Source organism: Cololabis saira, chromosome 10, assembly GCF_033807715.1.
Source record: "Cololabis saira isolate AMF1-May2022 chromosome 10, fColSai1.1, whole genome shotgun sequence".
Lineage (NCBI taxonomy): Eukaryota > Metazoa > Chordata > Actinopteri > Beloniformes > Belonidae > Cololabis > Cololabis saira.
In genome coordinates, this window is record NC_084596.1 from 20,511,124 (window position 1) to 20,531,760 (window position 20,637).

General features: G+C 43.3%; 1 protein-coding gene across 1 annotated transcript; it reads left to right on the plus strand.

Annotated features, from left to right (window-relative positions):
- The first annotated feature begins 3,178 nt into the window (after positions 1-3,178).
- On the plus strand, positions 3,179-19,132 carry LOC133452562 (uncharacterized). Its single transcript, XM_061731962.1, has 4 exons — positions 3,179-3,343; positions 8,668-8,801; positions 8,986-9,090; positions 9,748-19,132. Exons 2-4 carry the CDS (start codon positions 8,741-8,743, stop codon positions 18,690-18,692), a joined length of 9,111 nt encoding a protein of 3,036 aa, XP_061587946.1. The 5' UTR covers positions 3,179-3,343; positions 8,668-8,740; the 3' UTR covers positions 18,693-19,132.
- Positions 19,133-20,637: the final 1,505 nt, after the last annotated feature.

Below are 20,637 nucleotides of genomic sequence, written 5' to 3' on the forward strand. Positions count from 1 at the left end.
TGTATTTTTACAGCTAGTTGGGATCTGACACTGCTGAACATCCCATAATCAGGACTTTGTTTTCCGGAGTTGGCGGATCTTCAGAGGAGCCCATGATGATGACTTTACAGCTCCTCGTTTACAGCTCCTTGTTTATAGCTCCTCGTTTACAGCTTCTTGTTTATCACTTTGAGCGTTTTCACTTTCTATTTCTTTATCTAATCTTAAGCTGCCTTGACATTTGATTTGGTGGTGATAACATCCCGCCGCACGCCTTCATCCTCCGGCGCCAAAGAGCAGTTTCATCATCAGTCACTACAAAAGTGCAATATTAACAGTCGATGTAATCCCTATATTTTCTCTTTATTTGTATTTGTATTTAGATATATTTATTTTTATAAATCTGTCTCATTTTCACATTTGATGCCTCTTCCTTCGTCCCAGAATGCACTGCGCTCTGATGTTTCAGCATCATGAGTCATGACCATTAAAATCTAGACTCTTTAATACTGTACACTAATACTTTATATACTTTATATACTTCTTTAATAAACATGTCTGTTGTGGACAGTCTGGTCCCTAGAATCAGATCAGAACCGGATCAGAACCCAGGCAGAAACCGATCAGAACCCGGTCAGAACCCGATCAGAACCAGATGAGAACCCAATCAGAATCCGACAAGGACATTTGGGAAAGCGCTCTATTAAGAGTAAATCGATATATAGATTTATAGTAATTTTTATGTATATATATGGACCAATGTATATATAGCACAACTACTCTTATATAGTTTTTCAAGTATATTGTTATATCATTGCTGTCTATTGTTCTCTATTATATTGTAGTATTATAGTAAAGTAATGATAAGCTAATACTATATATTATAATTACATCTATTATTACATACATACATAGTACATTTTGTTTTTCTTTGTTTGCCATGATTTGTTTGATTTTGACTATATGTATATATACATATAATTGAGTATTATATCACTGTATTGAACAGTAATTAAAGTAGGTATGGGTGTTTTATAGCTTATTGAAACTCATCTTATTATATGTAGAATGTATGTCAGATTCAGGGGTGGACTCGATAAGTGTTTATTTCAATCCTACTCCGTTTCTAGTTCTAGCTACTAGTTCGACTAGAAAATGGGTTAAAAAAATGGGTTAAATGCAGAGAAAGAATTTCCCCGTTGTGGGATTAATAAAGGAAAATTATTATTTATTATTATATATATTTGTATTCTGTTTTTTTACTTTTTTGTACTCTTCAAATCAAATCAAATCAAATCAAATCAAATCAAATCAAATCAAATCAAATAAATGACGGCACTGCATGTGCCAAATTAAACATAATACAATTCAAGATCCTACATCGCAGCATTTTTCCAAAGCTAGATTTGCTAAAACATATCCACACAGATGCGAGTTGTGACAGGCGTCGAAACTCTCCTGCTGATTTAACGCATATGTTCTGGTTGTGTCCTGCCCTGGTAAATTACTGGTCCACCATCTTTAAAATATTGTCAGAAGCACCTGAATATTGATCTTCAACCTGATGCTGCTATGGCCATATTCAGTACTACAGGTATTAGACATAAAACATTAAAACAAAAGCTATAAAAATATTATTGCATTTACAACACTGCTTACAAAAAGAAGAATATTATTGTATTGGAAGTCAAAAAATCCACCCAAAGTATCTTTATGGTTTAGTGATCTGATGCAATTCATACAGTTGGAGAAGATCAAATATCCTCTCAGGGGGTCCAGGGACAAATTTCTCTCTGTCTGGGATCCGGTGTTACATCAGGAAACTTAGAATTGTGCTACTTAGATATGGCAGAGCAGCCAATTACACTGGGATTTGAGATGGGATTAAATCCATGTGAATCGTGTTTTGTTTAGTGCACAGGTTCAATGTTGATAGGCCATATTCTTTTTTTGTGTTGTGTATTGTGTGTATGTGTTTGTGCGCGCGTGTATGAATGTGTATGTATATATATGTATATATGTATGTATATGTATATATGTATGTATATGTATGTATTTGTGTATATATATGCATATGTGCATGTTAACTTTCTCTATTCATCATTGGTCTATGGTCTATTTGTGTTTGTTTTTTTTTCATTCAATTTTCCAATTCTGTTGGTTAGGTGTCCAACCTGTTCAGGGGATACTCTGACTGATAAAAAGTGTGGTAACAAGTTTATTTGTAATGTTTTTAAATCCAGATTGTTCCATGATTTTTGCAGAAGGATAATTTGACAGGATTCTTGCATGGTAAATATAAACACATTAAACAAAGCGCATTCTAAATTTATTAAATGGCCTATTTTGCCTAAAGTTAAATAAGTACATTTTAGAATTATGAATAAGGTCTATCCTGTGGCAGAATTTCTTAAAAAAAGATTTGATGAAGAAACACTGGATCATTTGTTTTATGAATGTCCTTTGTCTCATTGTTTCTGGACAGACATACACAATTGGATATCTCTTAAAATTAATAATGTTCCACCTTTTGAATTAAGCCATATTATTTTCTTCATGGATGATTTGGAATTTTCTGTTCTGGATATTATAAATATAATTTTGTTATTGGGTAAGTACAATATTCATTGTGCCAAATGGAGAAATTGTAAACCCTCCTTCCGTGATTTTATTAACGATTTTAAGATTTCACATGACTCAAAAGAGTAGAAAACCAAAATGCAAGTAAAATAAGTCTAGACATTGTCTAGACGTTATTTGTTATTATAATTTAATAATTCCTCTCCTTTTCTATGCTTATGTGAATTGAAATGCTTAATTTATTTTGTTATTCATATGCGCCTTTTAATTCTTAGAGCGCCTTGTTTTTGTTTTTTTGTTTTCCTTACAAGAATCCCCTTTTTTTTCCTTTCTTTTCATATTGCATTTAAATTGATACTTGTCCATTATCCTCCTTGAGAGTTTGTATATTTTCAATAAAGTTTTGTTTAAAAAAAAAAAACCTGTTCATGGGATGGGAGGGCAGGGTGTTAAAATATAAAAATGAGCATTGTAATCCTTCTGTGTCTGTACCCATGCTGTGCTTTTAATGCTCAATAATAAATAAAATTATTTAAAAAAAGAATCCGATCAAAACCAGAACTCAGTCCAGAGTCCAGACCTGCTGCTGGCGCCTCCTTCCTGGAGGAGGTGGGAGACGCTCCTCGGAGCAGCGGGTCCAGACCCAGACCTGGTCCAGAACTGATCCAGACCCAGACCTGGTCCAGACCTGATCCAGACCCAGACCTGATCCAGACCTGGTCCAGACGCGACCGCGGCAGCACATCAGAGCGGACACGCGGACGAACACCTGGGACAGGTACAGGTATGACGTCACACACTCTCTCGCACTCACGCCGTCGACGTCACGGTGACTGAGACCGTCGGTTCGGACCGGTGTCGGTGTCGGTCACATGTTCTGATCAGTGCGGTTTGATGCTGTTTACATCCATTTTAATTACAGTTTTTCACAATTGTTTAAACAAATTTCCTGATAGACTACCTCACTTTCTCAAAACTCTAAACACAAATTACAAAACTCACACACAAAATGCAAAATCCTACACTTCTCTTGCAAAAGCACACTCTACCCTTAAAACAGTGTTAACTCTTCACTAAATGGTATTTCCTTCTCAAATGCCAAACACATACATAATTTGAGTAGACATTTCTAAGCACCCACTGAACACTGATGTGCAGAATGGAAAACACTATATGAATGAATGAATGCCTCAGTAGAATCATGCATTTGTATGTTCAGTGTTACACCTTCAGCTGTTGGATGTAATATATCACCATATAGTATTCTTATGTATAGGCTACTCAAATAGAAAACAACACACAATTCTTTACTGTAACAACAAATACAAATACAACAAATTTAGTTAGTTAGTTAGTTAGTTAGTTAGTTAGTTAGTTAGTTAGTTAGTTAGTTAGTTAGTTAGTTAGTTAGTTAGTTAGTTAGTTAGTTAATATTTATTTCGGTCAATCACAAACATAAAAATCAACAAACAAGATAACACAGGTTTTTCCCTGGTCAACATTGTGATTTTTTTTACCAAAAAGGTCTGGGCTTGAACCATAAAGCTTATCTTGCCCACCTTTTAACAGAATAGAATATACAAAAAGAACAAATGAAGTATCATAAGTCTACACAAAATAATAATAATAGTAATAATAATGATAATAATGATAGCTCTGAAAACAGAAAGTGAAAAGATGCTAAGGAAACCGACAAAAACCAATTTAAGTTGTCATTTTATCTCATGCATGTGTGCATTCTTCTTTGTTTGCTTATTGTGTTTCTATATATGTGTCCATTACCTTTGCTTTGAATAATATCTTGTATGCTTTTATTGAGTTTGCTAGTTTAACGTCGTTGTGTAATGAGTTCCACAGTTTTACTCCTAAAACGGATATACATCTGCCCTTTGTATTTGTTCTTATTGCTGTTGTGTCAAACATTGCTGTTCCCCTGAGGTCGTGTTTGCCCTCTCTTGGCTTGAACAGTTCCTGCATGCAGCCCGGAAGTAAATTGTTTTAAGCCTTGTATGTTATCACAGTGGTGTTCAGATTAACTATGTCTTGCAATTTAAGTGTATTGTTTTGAATAAAAAGTGGGTTTGTTGATGCAAGATAATCAGCCAAGTTTACAATTCTAATTGCTTTTTTTTGTAAAATATAAATGGTTGGATTATTGATTTGTACGTATTCCCCCACACTTCCACACAATAAGTCAGGTATGGGAGTAGTAGGGATCTGTATAGTGTTTGTAATGATCTTTTATTTATAATACCTTTCATTTTATATAATATATATATATATATATATATATATATATATATATATATATATATATATATATATATATATATATATATATATATATATATATATATATACACACACCGCTACGGAGAAAAATGGCGGAAGCTCCGGCTGGCGGAGTTAGTTGTGGGCGTGGTTTCACGCATCGGAGGTCCTCTGGGACAGGCAGCCGGTGTAAAGACCTCAGAGCTGGACTGATATGGTCTGATGTGGTCTGATGTGGTCTGATGTGGTCTGATGTGGTCTGATGTGGTCTGATGTGGTCCTATGTGGTCTGATGTGGTCTGATATGGTCTGATGTGGACTGATGTGGTCTGATATGGTCTGATGTGATCAGAATCAGAATCATGTTTATTTGGCCAAGTCAGGTCAGACAAGACGTGGAATTTGACTGAATTTGAAAAGTGAAAGGTGCAGCAGAATGAGGTAGACATGATTATTGGAAGGTACATTGTCACAGCATATGATTGTGTTATTATAATTACTGTTATTATTATTATTATTATTATTATTATTATTATTATTATTATTATTATTATTATTATTATTATTGCACAGTGATTGATTACTCTGACACTCTATGAGTGATGAGAGTTCATCAGAGCAACAGCTTGGGGGAAAAACTGTCTTCGTCTGGAGGTTTTAGCGTACAGTGCTCTGTAGCGCCGTCCAGAGGGGAGGAGTTCAAACAGACTGTGTCCTGGGTGTGAGGAGTCTGCAGAGATGCTACCTGCCCGTTTCCTGGTCCTCGACCTGCAGACCTAATTGTCCGTTGCAGTCCGTGCCTGTCTAGTTTGGTGGCCGATCCGAACCAGACAGTGATGGAAGTGCAGAGAACAGACTGAATGATGGCAGAGTAGAATGTGTCCAGCAGTTCCTGTGGCAGGTTAAACTTCCTGAGCTTACGCAGGAAGTACAACCTCTGCTGAGCTTGTTCCGGATAGAGTTGATGTGGGTGATCCACTTCAGGTCCCGAGAGATTGGGGATCCCAGGAACCTGAAGGTGTCTGTGGTGGAGACAGTGCCAGTAGCGGAGGGGGGGCAGAGGGGGGGCAAGGGGGCGGTCGCCACCGGGCCCACAAGCTCATAGGGCCCAATGATAGGGCCCCGTTTTGTGTGATACGTTCATCTATAATCGTAAATTGTAGGCTATAATAACGATAAAATGTGCATTGTGTGGCCAGTGTAGGCTAATTCTTACTTTACAACTGTCCTGAACGCATCGGGGCTGTGAGCCAACGCTAATTCGCTGTAACAGTTACAGCCACTTTGCCGACTCGGCAAGTTTGCTGCCATGAAGGAGATGAGCGCTACACTTTAAAAGAGGACTAAGCATGTACAAAGTTTTGAATGTTACCCTGTTTTCCACGATTATTTTGTTCAACTGCCATTGGTGAGTCAGTGTAACTTTCATAAATAATTTCTTTATCATAATGTTGTAGTAGCCTTGACCACCTGCCTATTGACAGGAGAAATTAGAGCTCAGTTCTCTCACGGAACAACAGAAAGTGGGGGCATAAGATTATAAGAGGGAAAGAAAGAGTAACTGCAAAACTGTTCAATTGTTAAGATGTGTTTATATTCATTTATTATAAAAATGTGTTGAGACAATTAACAAAGAAAAGGGGAAATTCAAACTGCTGGTAGAAAAATAAAATAAGATAGCATTTGAAAAATAAAATAAAATCAATTTTATTTCTAAGAGAAAAAAATATGTGTAATTCAAGTTACACATGTTAAGTGGCAAATATTTTTGAAATGTACTTTTTTTAATATAACAGTCAGATGCATATATATATATATATATATATATAGATGCTGATGCTGATGGTGGTGCAGCTGGGTGTGGGGGGCCAGATCGTGGAACCTGCAGTAAAAACTGTTCAGCTGGTTCCGAGCCTGAGGCTGCCTGCAGGGCGTGGAGCTGTTCTTCTGAACCTGGTGATGTCCTGCAGATGTTCTTCTGAACCCGGTGATGTCCTGCAGATGTTCTTCTGCACCTGGTGATGTCCTGCAGATGTTTTTCTGAACCCGGTGATGTCCTGCAGATGTTCTTCTGAACCCGGTGATATTCTGCAGATGTTCTTCTGAACTCGGTGATGTTCTGCACACCTCTCCACACCTCTCTGCCAGGGTTGGCAGAGAGGCGACTCTGCAGTCTTTCTCCGTAGCTCTTCTGATCTCCCTCATCAGCATGTTCCTGGCCTGCTTGAACAAGGATCCATCATCGTTTCTGTAGGCCTCCTCCTTGGCTCGGTGCAGCTTCCTGAGGTTCGGTGTGAACCAGGACTTTTTGTTATTGTATGTGCAGAAGGTCTTAGTCTGCACACACATGTCCTCACAAAAACTGATGTAGGATGTCACAGTGTCCGTAAGTTCATGCAGGTGATGTGGTCTGATGGGGTCTGATGTGATCTGATGTGGTCTGATGTGGTCTGATGTGGACTGATGTGGACTGATGGGGTCTAATGTGGTCTGATGTGGTCTGATGTGATCTGATGTGGTCTGATGTGGTCTGATGTGGACTGATGTGGACTGATGGGGTCTAATGTGGTCTGATGTGGTCTGACGTGATCTGATGTGGTCTGATGTGGTCTGATGTGGTCTGATATGGACTGATGTGGACTGATGTGGTCTCATGTGGTCTGATGTGGTCTGATGTGGTCTGGTGTGGACTGATGTGGTCTAATATGGTCTGATTTGGACTGATGTGAACTGATGGGGTCTAATGTGGACTGATGTGGACTGATGTGGTCTGAGCTGAAACCAGGAATAGTAGAGTGGAGATTTATTTATTCATTCATTTCTTTTATGTATATTAAACTGTTGCTGCTGTGACAAGTGAATTTCTCTGCTGCTGAATAATAAAGTATATTTAATCTAATCTAATGAACAACCCCACTTCACACTTGACATGAATCACTGGTGTCATTGTCCCTGTTGATTTGTTGCATGCTTATCTGGAGCTGATAGTGCACACCTGATTGTATACTGCTCACTCAACAGATAAAAGTAATTTTTAAACTGTAATGCAAACTTTGGAACTGATATTGAACATGTTGCGGGCAGATTATGGTTAATCATGCACCGTGTTTCTTTCTGTTTCACTGTGTGTAAAGGTTGTAAAAACGGTCGAAAACAACCCCCAACACTCATTCACGGTTTTAGCAAAGCTTGAATGAGCAATTTTAACCTTGCATGTTACGGGGTGAGGTTTTGGACCCAACTGCAGCACACGGAGCACACGGTGGTAGGAGCAGGAACAGGGGCTGATGCGTCCTGGCCGCCCGAGTCCCCCGCGTGCATACAATGGTCGACCATTCCCACCCATGGCAGGGAGAATCAAAGGGCCTAGGGCCACGACCAGAGACCCCATCACTGAATCTCTAAAACTAAAACCATGTCTCTAAAAACCAAACAATAAGCCAGATGGGGTGGGGAGGATCCGGCCGGAATAACGTGATCCTTCCACGCGCTACGTCCGGCCGGAGAAACCCCACCCTGCCTGGTGAAAAGATCCTATCACTAAAACCCTATCACTTACTGTAATCCCTACCACTAAAACCCTAACAAAAAAACGTTAACACTAAAACACATCACTAAAACCCAAAAATCAAAACTGTATCACTAAAATCCAATAATGAAAGCTGTAATGCTAAAGCTCCACACTGAAACCCATCACTAAAACCCTAAAACCAAAACCTCAACACTAAAACCTTATCACTAAATCCCTATCAGGTATACCTATGGGACAGATTAATTAAATTGAATTAAACTATAAACGCTAATCTCTTTCTGTGTCTGTCATTATTGTTCTATCAGGTTAATCTCTGAGAATAAGTCCAGGCCACTTCTGTTTTTCCTTGAAACAACGACGCGTTGGTACTCTGGCTCAATGAGAAACCAGACAGCCTTGGAGGAAGGAAGTTCCTGTCTGGGCTCAACGGAGCAGACAGGTAAGAGCCTCCGATAGAAACTTCAGTGAGGTTCAGCCCCCTAACCTAAACTGATGCAGTCCTTCAACAAACTGAACTGTTTATTTTCAGATAGATGGACTGATTATCTAATTGAGATGTTTTAAGGTTGAGTCTGAAGGAAAATTCCAAACAAAATTCTGACGGGTTTTTCATTGTGTTCAAGGAGCAATGGCCGCTGAATCTGATGGGACTGTGGAAATGCCGGCGCTCAGTCGACCTCTAAGACTCGGGATGTTGTATGACTCCCGCAAAGATGCCATCGTCTCCGGTAAGAATCCAGAATCAGAACATGTTGGGACAAATATTTGGGACAAAAAGTTGGGACGTTTAGAAATATTCTGAAGTGACAGGGTCAGTTGATCTGGGTCGCATGAAAATCGAGCCCCCTGAAAGTAGCTTTCTGGTATAAAGGGACTGATGTGTTCGGTGGGAAGGGAACAGTATTAAAAAACCCTAGCACTAGCATGGCAGCACCTATCTCCAACTGGACTCTCAGCAGTCTGACCAGCACCGATCCAGCTGGACCCTCCTATGTGATTTAATGATGGTAGTAGTAGTAGTAGTAACTTGTATTGTAATAGTCACTATATAAATAAAATTGAATGGAATTGAAAGCAGATCAAAATACCTACATTTGTATGTATTACAGGCTGAAGTGAAGGTGTGGGTGTGAAAGACGTTTGAAACTGAATATCTAACTTTTTCACAGCCAGACTTGACGAGACTGTGGGTGATGACTCCGCAGACAGGAAAGAATGGAGAGGAGTCGTTATATTGTAGCCCAATGTTTCTTGACTCATTTAAAGTTCAGATGATGTTTTCAGATTTCAAAAATATTTCAGAAGTCTTTTAATGTTATTTGTCTGTTTGATGTTAAAACACATGACTTTCAGGAAGCTGAACATTTATTTATCTTTGTTTTCAGGTATGACTCTGTGGGACCATGATGACCTGATGAAACACATTAGAGAGAGGCCACAGAACTATAATAGTTTTGGAATAGTTGCATCTGAATCAGTTGAGGACAAATATTCAAACCTAGATGTTAATGGATCTCTGAAGGGGAGCGTCCTCTTGGGCCTAGTGGAGGCTGAAGGATCTGCCAAAATCCTAAATCATGGCAAGACCACTAAAAACCAGGCCAGTGTAATGATGACGTACAAGGCCACCACGAAGGTGCAGGAACTGTCAATGGACCATCTGGGAAGAGTGAAGCATCAGTCTGTAATCAAAGCAGGTGTAGCTACTCATGTCATCACAGCTGTTCTTTATGGAGCACAAGCTTTCTTTGTGTTTGAGCGCGGGGTGTCTGAAACAGAAGACAAGATAGAAATTCAGCAGAACATAGAGAAGAGTATTGGCTGGTTTTATAAGAGTAAGAGTAAGAGTAAGGATGATGTGAAAATAATAGATAAAGCAAAAGCTGAAAATCTGTCCTGCCAATTCTACGGAGATTTCTGCCTTCAGAAGACACCTTCAACCTTCAGAGAAGCCATTGAGGTTTATCAAAGCCTGCCAAGACTGCTTGGAGCCAATGGAGAAAAAGCAGTACCTGTGAAGGTCTGGATGTTGCCGCTGACACGTTTAGATCCTTCTGCTGCTAAACTACATCAGTTGAGCTCAAGATTTCTTCAAAATGTGGAGAGCATCCTGGAGAACTTCAGTGACCTGGAAATGAGGTGCAAGGATGCACTGAAATCCAAGACTGTACAACACTTCCCTCAGATGGAAGAAAAACTGAAACGCTTTAAAGAGATGTCCTCCCTCTTTAAACAGAAACTCAGAGAAGATTTAGCAAAGAAACTTCCATTAATCCGTGGAGGAGAAGTTGAGGAGGAGGCTGTGATAGCAGAAATCCTGACAAAGAGCTGTTCTCCTTTCAACTCTACGGACCTGAACCAGTGGGTGGACTGTAAAGAGACAGAGATCAGCATCTTACAATCTTTGACCAACATGATGAAAAACTCAAACATCATCTCGTCTGAGAAGAAGCTGTTCGAGGAAACTCTGAGTGCAGAACATGCCGTGTGTTTTGTCTTCACCTCCCTAGGATGTGAGGAACCGTATCTCTCAGCGTTATCCAGCTATTTACAAGAGACCAATCCAGATGCTCAATGTCCACAAACTCATGATGTAAAGAAAGAGCAATGGTACACCGTTGAGGAAGTATTACATAAAGTGAAGATAAAAGCAAAACTCTTCAGTGATTTTGCAGAAGCCAACAAGGAGAACAAGAACACGAAGTTCCTGATGGTGGGTTTACCGGACGAGACCCACAAAGGTTCAACCGTCTACCTTTTTAAAGATGGCTTCTCCATCACCAAGAACTTTGAGCCTCCTTCAAAGCCTGAAACTGTGACGGTAGCTGAAATAAACCACAACAGTGTGACTCTGAAGGTTTCTCCACCCAGATATGGAGCAGAGAACATCACCTCCTACTCTGTTGAGTTCTGCGTTAATGGAGAGGAGGGATGGAGACAGGAGACAGCACCAAAGTCTGGAGAGGTCACACTGAACAACCTCAGACCAAACACAGAGTATGTGTTCAGATGCAGAGCAGTGACCTCAGCAGGGGTCGGACCGGTCTGTGATGTCACAGATCCCATCAGAACCTCACCCTGCAGCCCTCCTGAAGGACCTCAGGTGGAAACAAGCCTTGGTGAGATGACCGTTAGCTGGGATAGACCTGCTGTCTTTGGACGGGATGTCCAGGTGCTCCACTACATTGTGGAGTATGCAGAAACAGAAGGAGGCGCCAACGAAGAGGATCTCCAGTGGAAGCAAAGAACCTCAACAACCCAAAGCGTGTCCGTTCCCAGACTCCAGTCGGATACAGGATATGCAGTCAGGGTCATCTGTGACTGTGGTGGCGCTGGAAGAAGCAGAGAAAGCCTCACCGTTGTCTGCAGAACACCAGACACGTATCTGCTGCTGCTGCAGGAAGTTCTGCACGACTTCCCTCAGCTGGAAACCAGATGCACCAATGCTCTTGAATCCACCACCGTCCAGCAGTTTCCACAGATTGTAGAGAATCTAGAAACATTTACAGAGTTGTGCATGGACTTCAAGAAGGCCATGCTGCTGAAACTGAAAGACAAAGTTTCCTCTGTTCTGAGTGGAGAAGAAAAGAAGCCTGAGGTCATGAAGATGACAGAGATGAGAAACAAGACTGGTTTCAAAGAGACACATCTGAGTGTGTGGATGGATTACAGGGAGAGGGAGATCCAGGTCCTACAATCTCTCACCCAGAAGATGAAAAACACTGAGGTTATTCCAACATATGACATCTTTGATGAGAAGATTCACAGTGCTGAACATGTTTTGATCCATGTCTTCACCTCACTGGGCGATCCTGGGCTGTTTCTATCGGTTTTATCAGAAAATAGAGACATGAAAGATGAGGAACATATTTCTGGGTTGCATATTGAACCTACGGAACAGGAACAATGGTTCAGAGACACACATGATGACCTAAATCAGAAAGTAAAGTTGTTTATCGATTTTCAAGAGGCCAACAAGGACAACAAGAACACAAAATTCCTGATGGTGGGTTTACCGGACGAGACCCACAAAGGTTCAACCATCTACCTTTTTAAAGACGGCATCTCCATCACCAAGAACTTTGAGCCTCCTTCAAAACCTGAAACTGTGACGGTAGCTGAAATAAACCACAACAGTGTGACTCTGAAGGTTTCTCCACCCAGATATGGAGCAGAGAACATCACCTCCTACTCTGTTGAGTTCTGCATCAATGGAGAGGAGGGATGGAGACAGGAGACAGCACCAAAGTCTGGAGAGGTCACACTGAACAACCTGAGACCAAACACAGAGTATGTGTTCAGATGCAGAGCAGTGACCTCAGCAGGGGTCGGACCGGTCTTTGATGTCACAGATCCCATCAAAACCTCACCCTGCAGCCCTCCTGAAGTACCTCAGGTGGAAACAAGCCTTGGTGAGATGACCGTTAGCTGGGATAGACCTGCTGTCTTTGGACGGGATGTCCAGGTGCTCCACTACATTGTGGAGTATGCAGAAACAGAAGGAGGCGCCAACGAAGAGGATCTCCAGTGGAAGCAAAGAACCTCAACAACCCAAAGCGTGTCCGTTCCCAGACTCCAGTCGGATACAGGATATGCAGTCAGGGTCATCTGTGACTGTGGTGGCGCTGGAAGAAGCAGAGAAAGCCTCACCGTTGTCTGCAGAACACCAGACACGTATCTGCTGCTGCTGCGGGAAGTTCTGCACGACTTTCCTCAGCTGGAAACCAGATGCACCAATGCTCTTGAATCCACCACCGTCCAGCAGTTTCCACAGATTGTAGAGAAACTGGAATTGTTTACAGAGTTGTGCACAGACTTCAAGAAGGCAATGCTGCTGAAACTGAAAGACAACGTTCCCTCTGTTCTGAGTGGAGAAGAAAAGGAGCCTGTGGTCACGAAGATGACAGAGATGAGAAACAAGACTGGTTTCAGAGAGACACATCTGAGTCTGTGGATGGATTACAAGGAGAGGGAGATGCAGGTCCTACAATCTCTCACCCAGAAGATGAAAAACACTGAGTTTATTCCAACATATGACATCTTTGATGAGAAGATTCACAGTGCTGAACATGTTTTGATCCATGTCTTCACCTCACTGGGCGATCCTGAGCTGTTTCTATCAGTTTTATCAGAAAATAGAGACTTGAAAGCCATAGAAAATTTTCCTGGGTCACATATTGAACATACAGACTTGAAACCATGGTTTATGAAAATACAGGCTAAACTTAGTCAGGAAGTGAAGCTCTTCAGTGATTTTGCAGAAGCCAACAAGGACAACAAGAACACGAAGTTCCTGATGGTGGGTTTACTGGACGAGACCCACAAAGGTTCAACCGTCTACCTTTTTAAAGACGGCATCTCCATCACCAAGAACTTTGAGCCTCCTTCAAAGCCTGAAACTGTGACGGTAGCTGAAATAAACCACAACAGTGTGACTCTGGAGGTTTCTCCACCCAGATATGGAGCAGAGAACATCACCTCCTACTCTGTTGAGTTCTGCATCAATGGAGAGGAGGGATGGAGACAGGAGACAGCACCAAAGTCTGGAGAGGTCACACTGAACAACCTGAGACCAAACACAGAGTATGTGTTCAGATGCAGAGCAGTGACCTCAGCAGGGGTCGGACCGGCCTGTGATGTCAGCGGTACCATCAGAACCTCACCCTGCAGCACTCCTGAAGGACCTGTCATTGAGCCAAACTCATGCGAGATAACGGTTTTCTGGAAGAAGCCTGCTGTCTTTGGACGGGACGTCCAGGTTTCGGGCTACAGTGTGGAGTACGCAGAAACAGAACCAGGACTGATCGAAGAGGATCTCCAGTGGAAGGAAGTGATGACAACAGACGAGAAGGTGGTCCTGTCAGGGCTTCAGCTGGACTCCGAATACGCAGTCAGGGTTCGCTGCATCTGTGGGGAAGATGGAAGGAGCAATGAAAGTCTGGCCATCAGTTTGTGCACAACAACGTGGACATATCCAGCAGAATTCGCCGGAGAAAAGAGTCGACCACTGAAATATGAATTCCCTTCAGCTGCAAAGCCTTCTCTGACAGAAGAAGATGAGATTACAGATGGCAGCCAAAGATGTGAATGTGGGAAACAACGAATCTCCGGTTGGGTCTCCAGATCACCGGATGAAGTGTTGCAGGAAGTTCTACCTGATTTTAGTAACCTGGAAGTGAGGTGCAATGAAGCACTGGCATCAAACACTGCAGGGCAGTTCCCACAGATCAGTGAAAAAGTTAGAAGTTTTACAGAAATGTGCTTCAACTTCAAACAGAAACTCAATCAAATGTTAGCAAAGAAGCTTCTTTTGATCCAGGGGCGACAAAGGGAGGAGGCCGTGATCACAGAGATTCGGAGAAAGAGATGTTCTTCTCCTTTCAACCCTACGGACCTGAACCAGTGGGTGGACTGTAAAGAGACAGAGATCAGCATCTTACAATCTTTGACCAACATGATGAAGAACTCAAACATCATCTCGTCTGAGAAGCAGCTGTTCGAGGAAACTCTGAGTGCAGAACATGCCGTGTGTTTTGTCTTCACCTCCCTAGGATGTGAGGAACCGTATCTCTCGGCGTTATCCAGCTACTTAAAAGAGCCCAGACAAAGAGATCAACGTCCACAGACTCATGATGTAAAGAAAGACCAATGGTACACCATTGAGGAAGTATTAGATGAAGTGAAGAAAAAAGCTAAACTCTTCAGTGATTTTGCAGAAGCCAACAAGGAGAACAAGAACATGAAGTTCCTCATGGTGGGTTTACCAGATAGGTTCCGCATAGGTTCAACCATCTACCTCCTAAAAGACGGGTTTTCCATCACTAAGTACTTTGAGCCTCCTTCAAAACCTGAAACTGTGACGGTAGCTGAAATAAACCACAACAGTGTGACTCTGAAGGTTTCTCCACCCAGATATGGAGCAGAGAACATCACCTCCTACTCTGTTGAGTTCTGCGTCAATGGAGAGGAGGGATGGAGACAGGAGAGTGCACCAAAGTCTGGAGAGGTCACACTGAACAACCTCAGACCAAACACAGAGTATGTGTTCAGATGCAGAGCAGTGATCTCAGCAGGGGTCGGACCGGTCTGTGATGTCACAGATCCCATCAGAACCTCACCCTGCAGCCCTCCTGAAGGACCTCAGGTGGAAACAAGCCTTGGTGAGATGACCGTTAGCTGGGATAGACCTGCTGTCTTTGGACGGGATGTCCAGGTCCTCCACTACATTGTGGAGTATGCAGAAACAGAAGAAGGTGCCAACGAAGAGGATCTCCAGTGGAAGCTAAGAACCTCAACAACCCAAAGCGTGTCCGTTCCCAGACTCCAGTCGGATACAGGATATGCAGTTAGGGTCATCTGTGACTGTGGTGGCGCTGGAAGAAGCAGAGAAAGCCTGACCGTTGTCTGCAGAACACCAGACACGTATCTGCTGCTGCTGCAGGAAGTTCTGCATGACTTACCTCAGCTGGAAACCAGACACACCAATGCTCTTGAATCCACCACCGTCCAGCAGTTTCCACAGATTGTAGAGAAACTGGAATTGTTTACAGAGTTGTGCACAGACTTCAAGAAGGCCATGCTGCTGAAACTGAAAGACAACGTTCCCTCTGTTCTGAGTGGAGAAGAAAAGGAGCCTGTGGTCACGAAGATGACAGAGATGAGAAACAAGACTGGTTTCAGAGAGACACATCTGAGTCTGTGGATGGATTACAGGGAAAGGGAGATCCAGGTCCTACAATCTCTCACCCAGAAGATGAGATACATGGAGATTATCGAGTCACAACGTATCTTTACAGAAAAGATTCACTGTGCAGAAAATGTTGTCACGTTTGTCTTCACATCGCTGGGCGATCCTGAGCTGTACCTGTCGTCGTTGTCTAAAGACATAAACATTCACGAGGAGGAACATCTTCCTGGGTCACATGTTGAACCTACGGAGCAGGAGCCATGGTTCATAGACAAACACGATGATCTTAGTCAAAAACTGAAACTCCTGAAGGATTTTCAAGAAGCCAACGAGGAGAACAAGAACACAAAGTTCCTGATGGTGGGTTTACCGGACGAGACCCACAAAGGTTCAACCATCTACCTTTTTAAAGACGGCATCTCCATCACCAAGAACTTTGAGCCTCCTTCAAAGCCTGCATCTGTGACAGAAACTGAGATTAAACACAACAGTGTGACTCTGAAGGTTTCTCCACCCAGATATGGAGCAGAGAACATCACCTCCTACTCTGTTGAGTTCTGCATCAATGGAGAGGAGGGATGGAGACAGGAGAGAGCACCAAAGTCTGGAGAGGTCACGCTGAACGACCTGACACCAAACACAGAGTATGTGTTCAGATGCAGAGCAGTGACCTCAGCAGGGGTCGGACCGGTCTGTGATGTCACAGATCCCATCAGAACCTCACCCTGCAGCCCTCCCGGACAACCTCACATTAACACAGACTCATCTAAGATCTTAGTGATCTGGGAGAAACCTGCCGAGCTCGGGCGGGACGTGGAGTTGCTCAGCTACATCGTGGAGTACGCAGAAGCAGAACAACGAGAGGATCTGCGCTGGACTCAGACCGTAACGACGAAGGAGAAGGTGATCTTCTCAGGACTCCAGTCGGACACGGACTACATCATCAGGGTCACCTGTGATTGTGGACGGTTTGGGAGAAGCGGGGAAAGCCTCACCATTCACGTGCGAACCACAAAGTACATCCCAGAACTGCTCAGACGCGTAAGTGAGAGGACGAGGTCTGAGTGTCCCTCGGTCTACCAGCTGCCTATGACCGAGCAGGACCTGCAGGTAGACGGCTGCCGCAGGTTTCACGTCGGCCAACAGAGCCGCGAGCGCAACCGAACAGTGGTCGTCATGGGGGTGGCTGGTTGTGGGAAGTCCAGACTCATCAATGCCATTATCAACTACATCGTTGGAGTGGAGTGGAAGGATGATTTCAGATTCACCTTAATGGACGAGGACTCGTGTGGATCACAACCACAGACCTCGGAGGTGGCGGTGTACCACGTCCACCACCAGGACGGTTTCAGGATCGATCACTCTCTGACCATCGTCAATGCTCCGGGACTCGGAGGAACGGCAGGTATAGAGAGAGACAAGCTGATCGTCGAGCACCTGCGCTCCCTCGTCTCCCACCAGGACGCCGTCGTAGACATCGACGCTCTGTGCCTCGTCGCTCCGGCGGCTTCACCAAGACTCACCGCTGATCAGAAGTACGTCTTTAACTCGATGCTCTCGATCTTTGGAGACGATGTTTTGGAGAACATGATGATCCTGGTGACGTCTGCGGACGACCAGCAGCCGCCGGTTCTGGACGTCATTAAGACCTTGGGAATCCAGGCTCCTAGAAATGAACACGGGCTTCCAGTCCACTTCAAATTCAACAGTTCAGCCTTGTTCGCAAACAACAAACCCTCAGCCGGTAACACAGGCGACGGTGGTGACGATGACGACGACAGGGTCTTTCATCAGATGATTTGGAACATGGAGACAACCAGCATGAAGAAGTTCTTTGCTTCTCTGGACAACATGGACACGAAAAGCTTGACCCTCACAAAGAAGATGATCAGAGAGAGGAAACATCTGGAGAGTTCGGCCGAAGCTCTGCAGCAGCAGATCAGAGTCGGGTTAGCTCGGCTCGCGGAGATCCAGGAGACCAGAGAACTTCCAGGGAGGATGACCGGAGGAGCCACGCATCCCTACATGGACATATCAGTCGGGCGCATCATGGTCCTCAACGAATTTGAAATCACCATCATGAAATCATACAGGAATGATCATCCAGACGACAGGAAGTTCCTCCTCAACTGCCAGCAGTGTCACATGACCTGCCAGACATCCAGCTGTGCTGCGGAGGGAGAAATCGGACTCTGCACCGAGTGTCCCGGCAAATGTCCACCGAGCGTTCATTTCCTGCAGAGGTACAGATGGGAGTACGAGGAGGAGACGGTGAAAATGATGGCTGCCGAGCTGAGACAGAGGTACCCCAGACTCCGAGACGGTCTGATGCATCCTCAAAGACTGACGACGGAGCTGGCGTCCGAGTACAACGACGTGGAGGGCGAGGTGATGGAACTCCTGGAGAAGTCTGCCGAGTGTTTGAACAGACTGAAAGAGATGTCGCAGACGCCGAACCCTGTCTCCACCGCGAAGTACATCAGCCTGATCATTTCAGGGGAGATGCTCGAGGACAAACCGGGCCAGGAGAAGCGAGTGGAGAGCCTGAAACGGATGAGACTGAAGATGGTTACGGTGCCACCGCTGTCCCACATGATGCAGCACGTGAGGCCCAAAAGAGTCAACTTCCAATTACGTTTTTAGCCAATAAGGGATCATAACATCAGTCGACAAACATTCCTGATTCTTCTTCCTGCTCCTCCTGCTCCCTCCCCAACGGTCCTGCTGCTGCTCTCTGTCTTGTTCTGTCTTGTCATCAATTGGAGCCTCTCTTTTCACATCCTCCGAAACCTTCTACAAACATGGAATTAGTTAGCTGGTCTCTAAACACAACTGACCACATTTACTTGACGAGAAAACGGAGCAGAGGGAAGCCTCTTGCCCCAACGGGACGTTTGCTGCTGGATACACAATGGACTCCTGGAAGACATGGAGGATCGTGTGTCTGTCTATACTGTTGGTCGAGGATTGTATTTATGATAACAGGATTTCTGCTTTTTGGAGCTGGCGGTTACCTGGAATATTGACAAATTTGGAAGACGACAACAGCTATTCTGGCCCTTTCAGAGCTGCCTGATGTGATTGAAAGGCTGTGCCACCAACACTCAAAATCATGAGCTGGAGGCGATTCTTGAACAGAATCTCAGACTAGCTGCGGTGTTGGAACTCATTGGCAGGATGGAAAAGACCTTGGAGAAGTTGGAAGCTCGGCTTGGCGGGAATTGACCACAAATTCTTCTGTTTGGAGTCCCCATGGAGATGAACCAGAGACTTAAGACTTACGGCCAACGGAAAATTACTGGAGTCTGGCCCAAATGCAATTGTTGATTCTACAATCTGACCTTGACAGACCAGCTTGGTAGGTTGGTCTAGTCACAATCTCCCTAGAGGAATGAAAACAAGACGCTCTGCTGCCAGTAGCCGCCCGCTTTAACGCATCTAAACAGGGAATTGAACCTGCAATCTTCTGATGAGAAGCAGATCTCTTTGAAGAGTCACGGTCACCTCACCAAGAACTCTTTTATTCACATTTTTATTCAAACAACCAAGAACAGCTTTGAGTCCAAGTTAAACATGTATCTGTGTCATTGTTGAGAAACTGGCGTTAAAACGACCTGGAAACCTGGAACGGGACACTGATAGTAGTTTAAAACAGGAACGTTTCCTGTCCTGAAAGAGTTCAAATGTTTTTATCTCAGACTTCTCCTACTAACCCCTGCACACACACACACTCTTATCTTGGCCATAAAGCCGCCAAAACTGAAATCTCGTCCGCCATTTCATCACGCAAGACTCAGTCACCACGTGTATGAACAGCCATCATGACACACACACACACACACACACACACACACACACACACACACACACACACACACACACACACACACACACACACACACACTTATGTGTAGTTTAGGCATCAGAATTTTTCCCAAGTGTTGTTTCATTATCTTTTAACACTGGTGTAAATAAATTCTGATTCATTTGAATGAGAGAAGTTGTTTGTGTTGATTTTATACATATTTGTCACAGCTGCTAGTTGCAAAGGTCTGAGCTCGGATTCCTTCCTTCACTGTTATTCTATAACCCCCCCCCCCCCCCTCTGGCAACAGGCTGCACGTATGGAATAACAGCTACTTTGAGACTGATTTTGGGGGGACTGATGGGTTCCCATGAGAATGGTATAAATCAATGATGGAACTACTACCTATGCTGCATAAGAGCTTCAACTGTACATTTAGGGAGGGAATACTGCAGCAAGTCCAGACTAATGGACTTGCTGCAGATGTATGGTGCCATGTCAGGCTACACCCATAACATTGACAGAACGCAAGCTTTAGTGTTTAATGTTACCCCAATACCAGACCTTAAAAATTAATACACGGCAGAGATTTAGTTATGATACAGGACGCTGTCACACATTAAAAATACGTACTTTTATGCTGAAAAACTTTGTATTATGCTCTTTAACAAAGATATATGGTATGGCATATTGATAAATGTATAAATTAATTAATTTTATATTTTAATAAAGAAACAATTTTGATTGTTCATTTGAATGTATTTGAATTTATTTATATATATA

Coding starts and splice junctions, on each gene's coding strand:
- LOC133452562 (XM_061731962.1), top strand. CDS start 8,741: ATGAGAAACCAGACAGCCTTGGAGGAAGGAAGTTCCTGTCTGGGCTCA. Junction 8,802..8,985: donor GGGCTCAACGGAGCAGACAG/GTAAGAGCCTCC, acceptor ATTGTGTTCAAG/GAGCAATGGCCGCTGAATCT. Junction 9,091..9,747: donor CAAAGATGCCATCGTCTCCG/GTAAGAATCCAG, acceptor CTTTGTTTTCAG/GTATGACTCTGTGGGACCAT.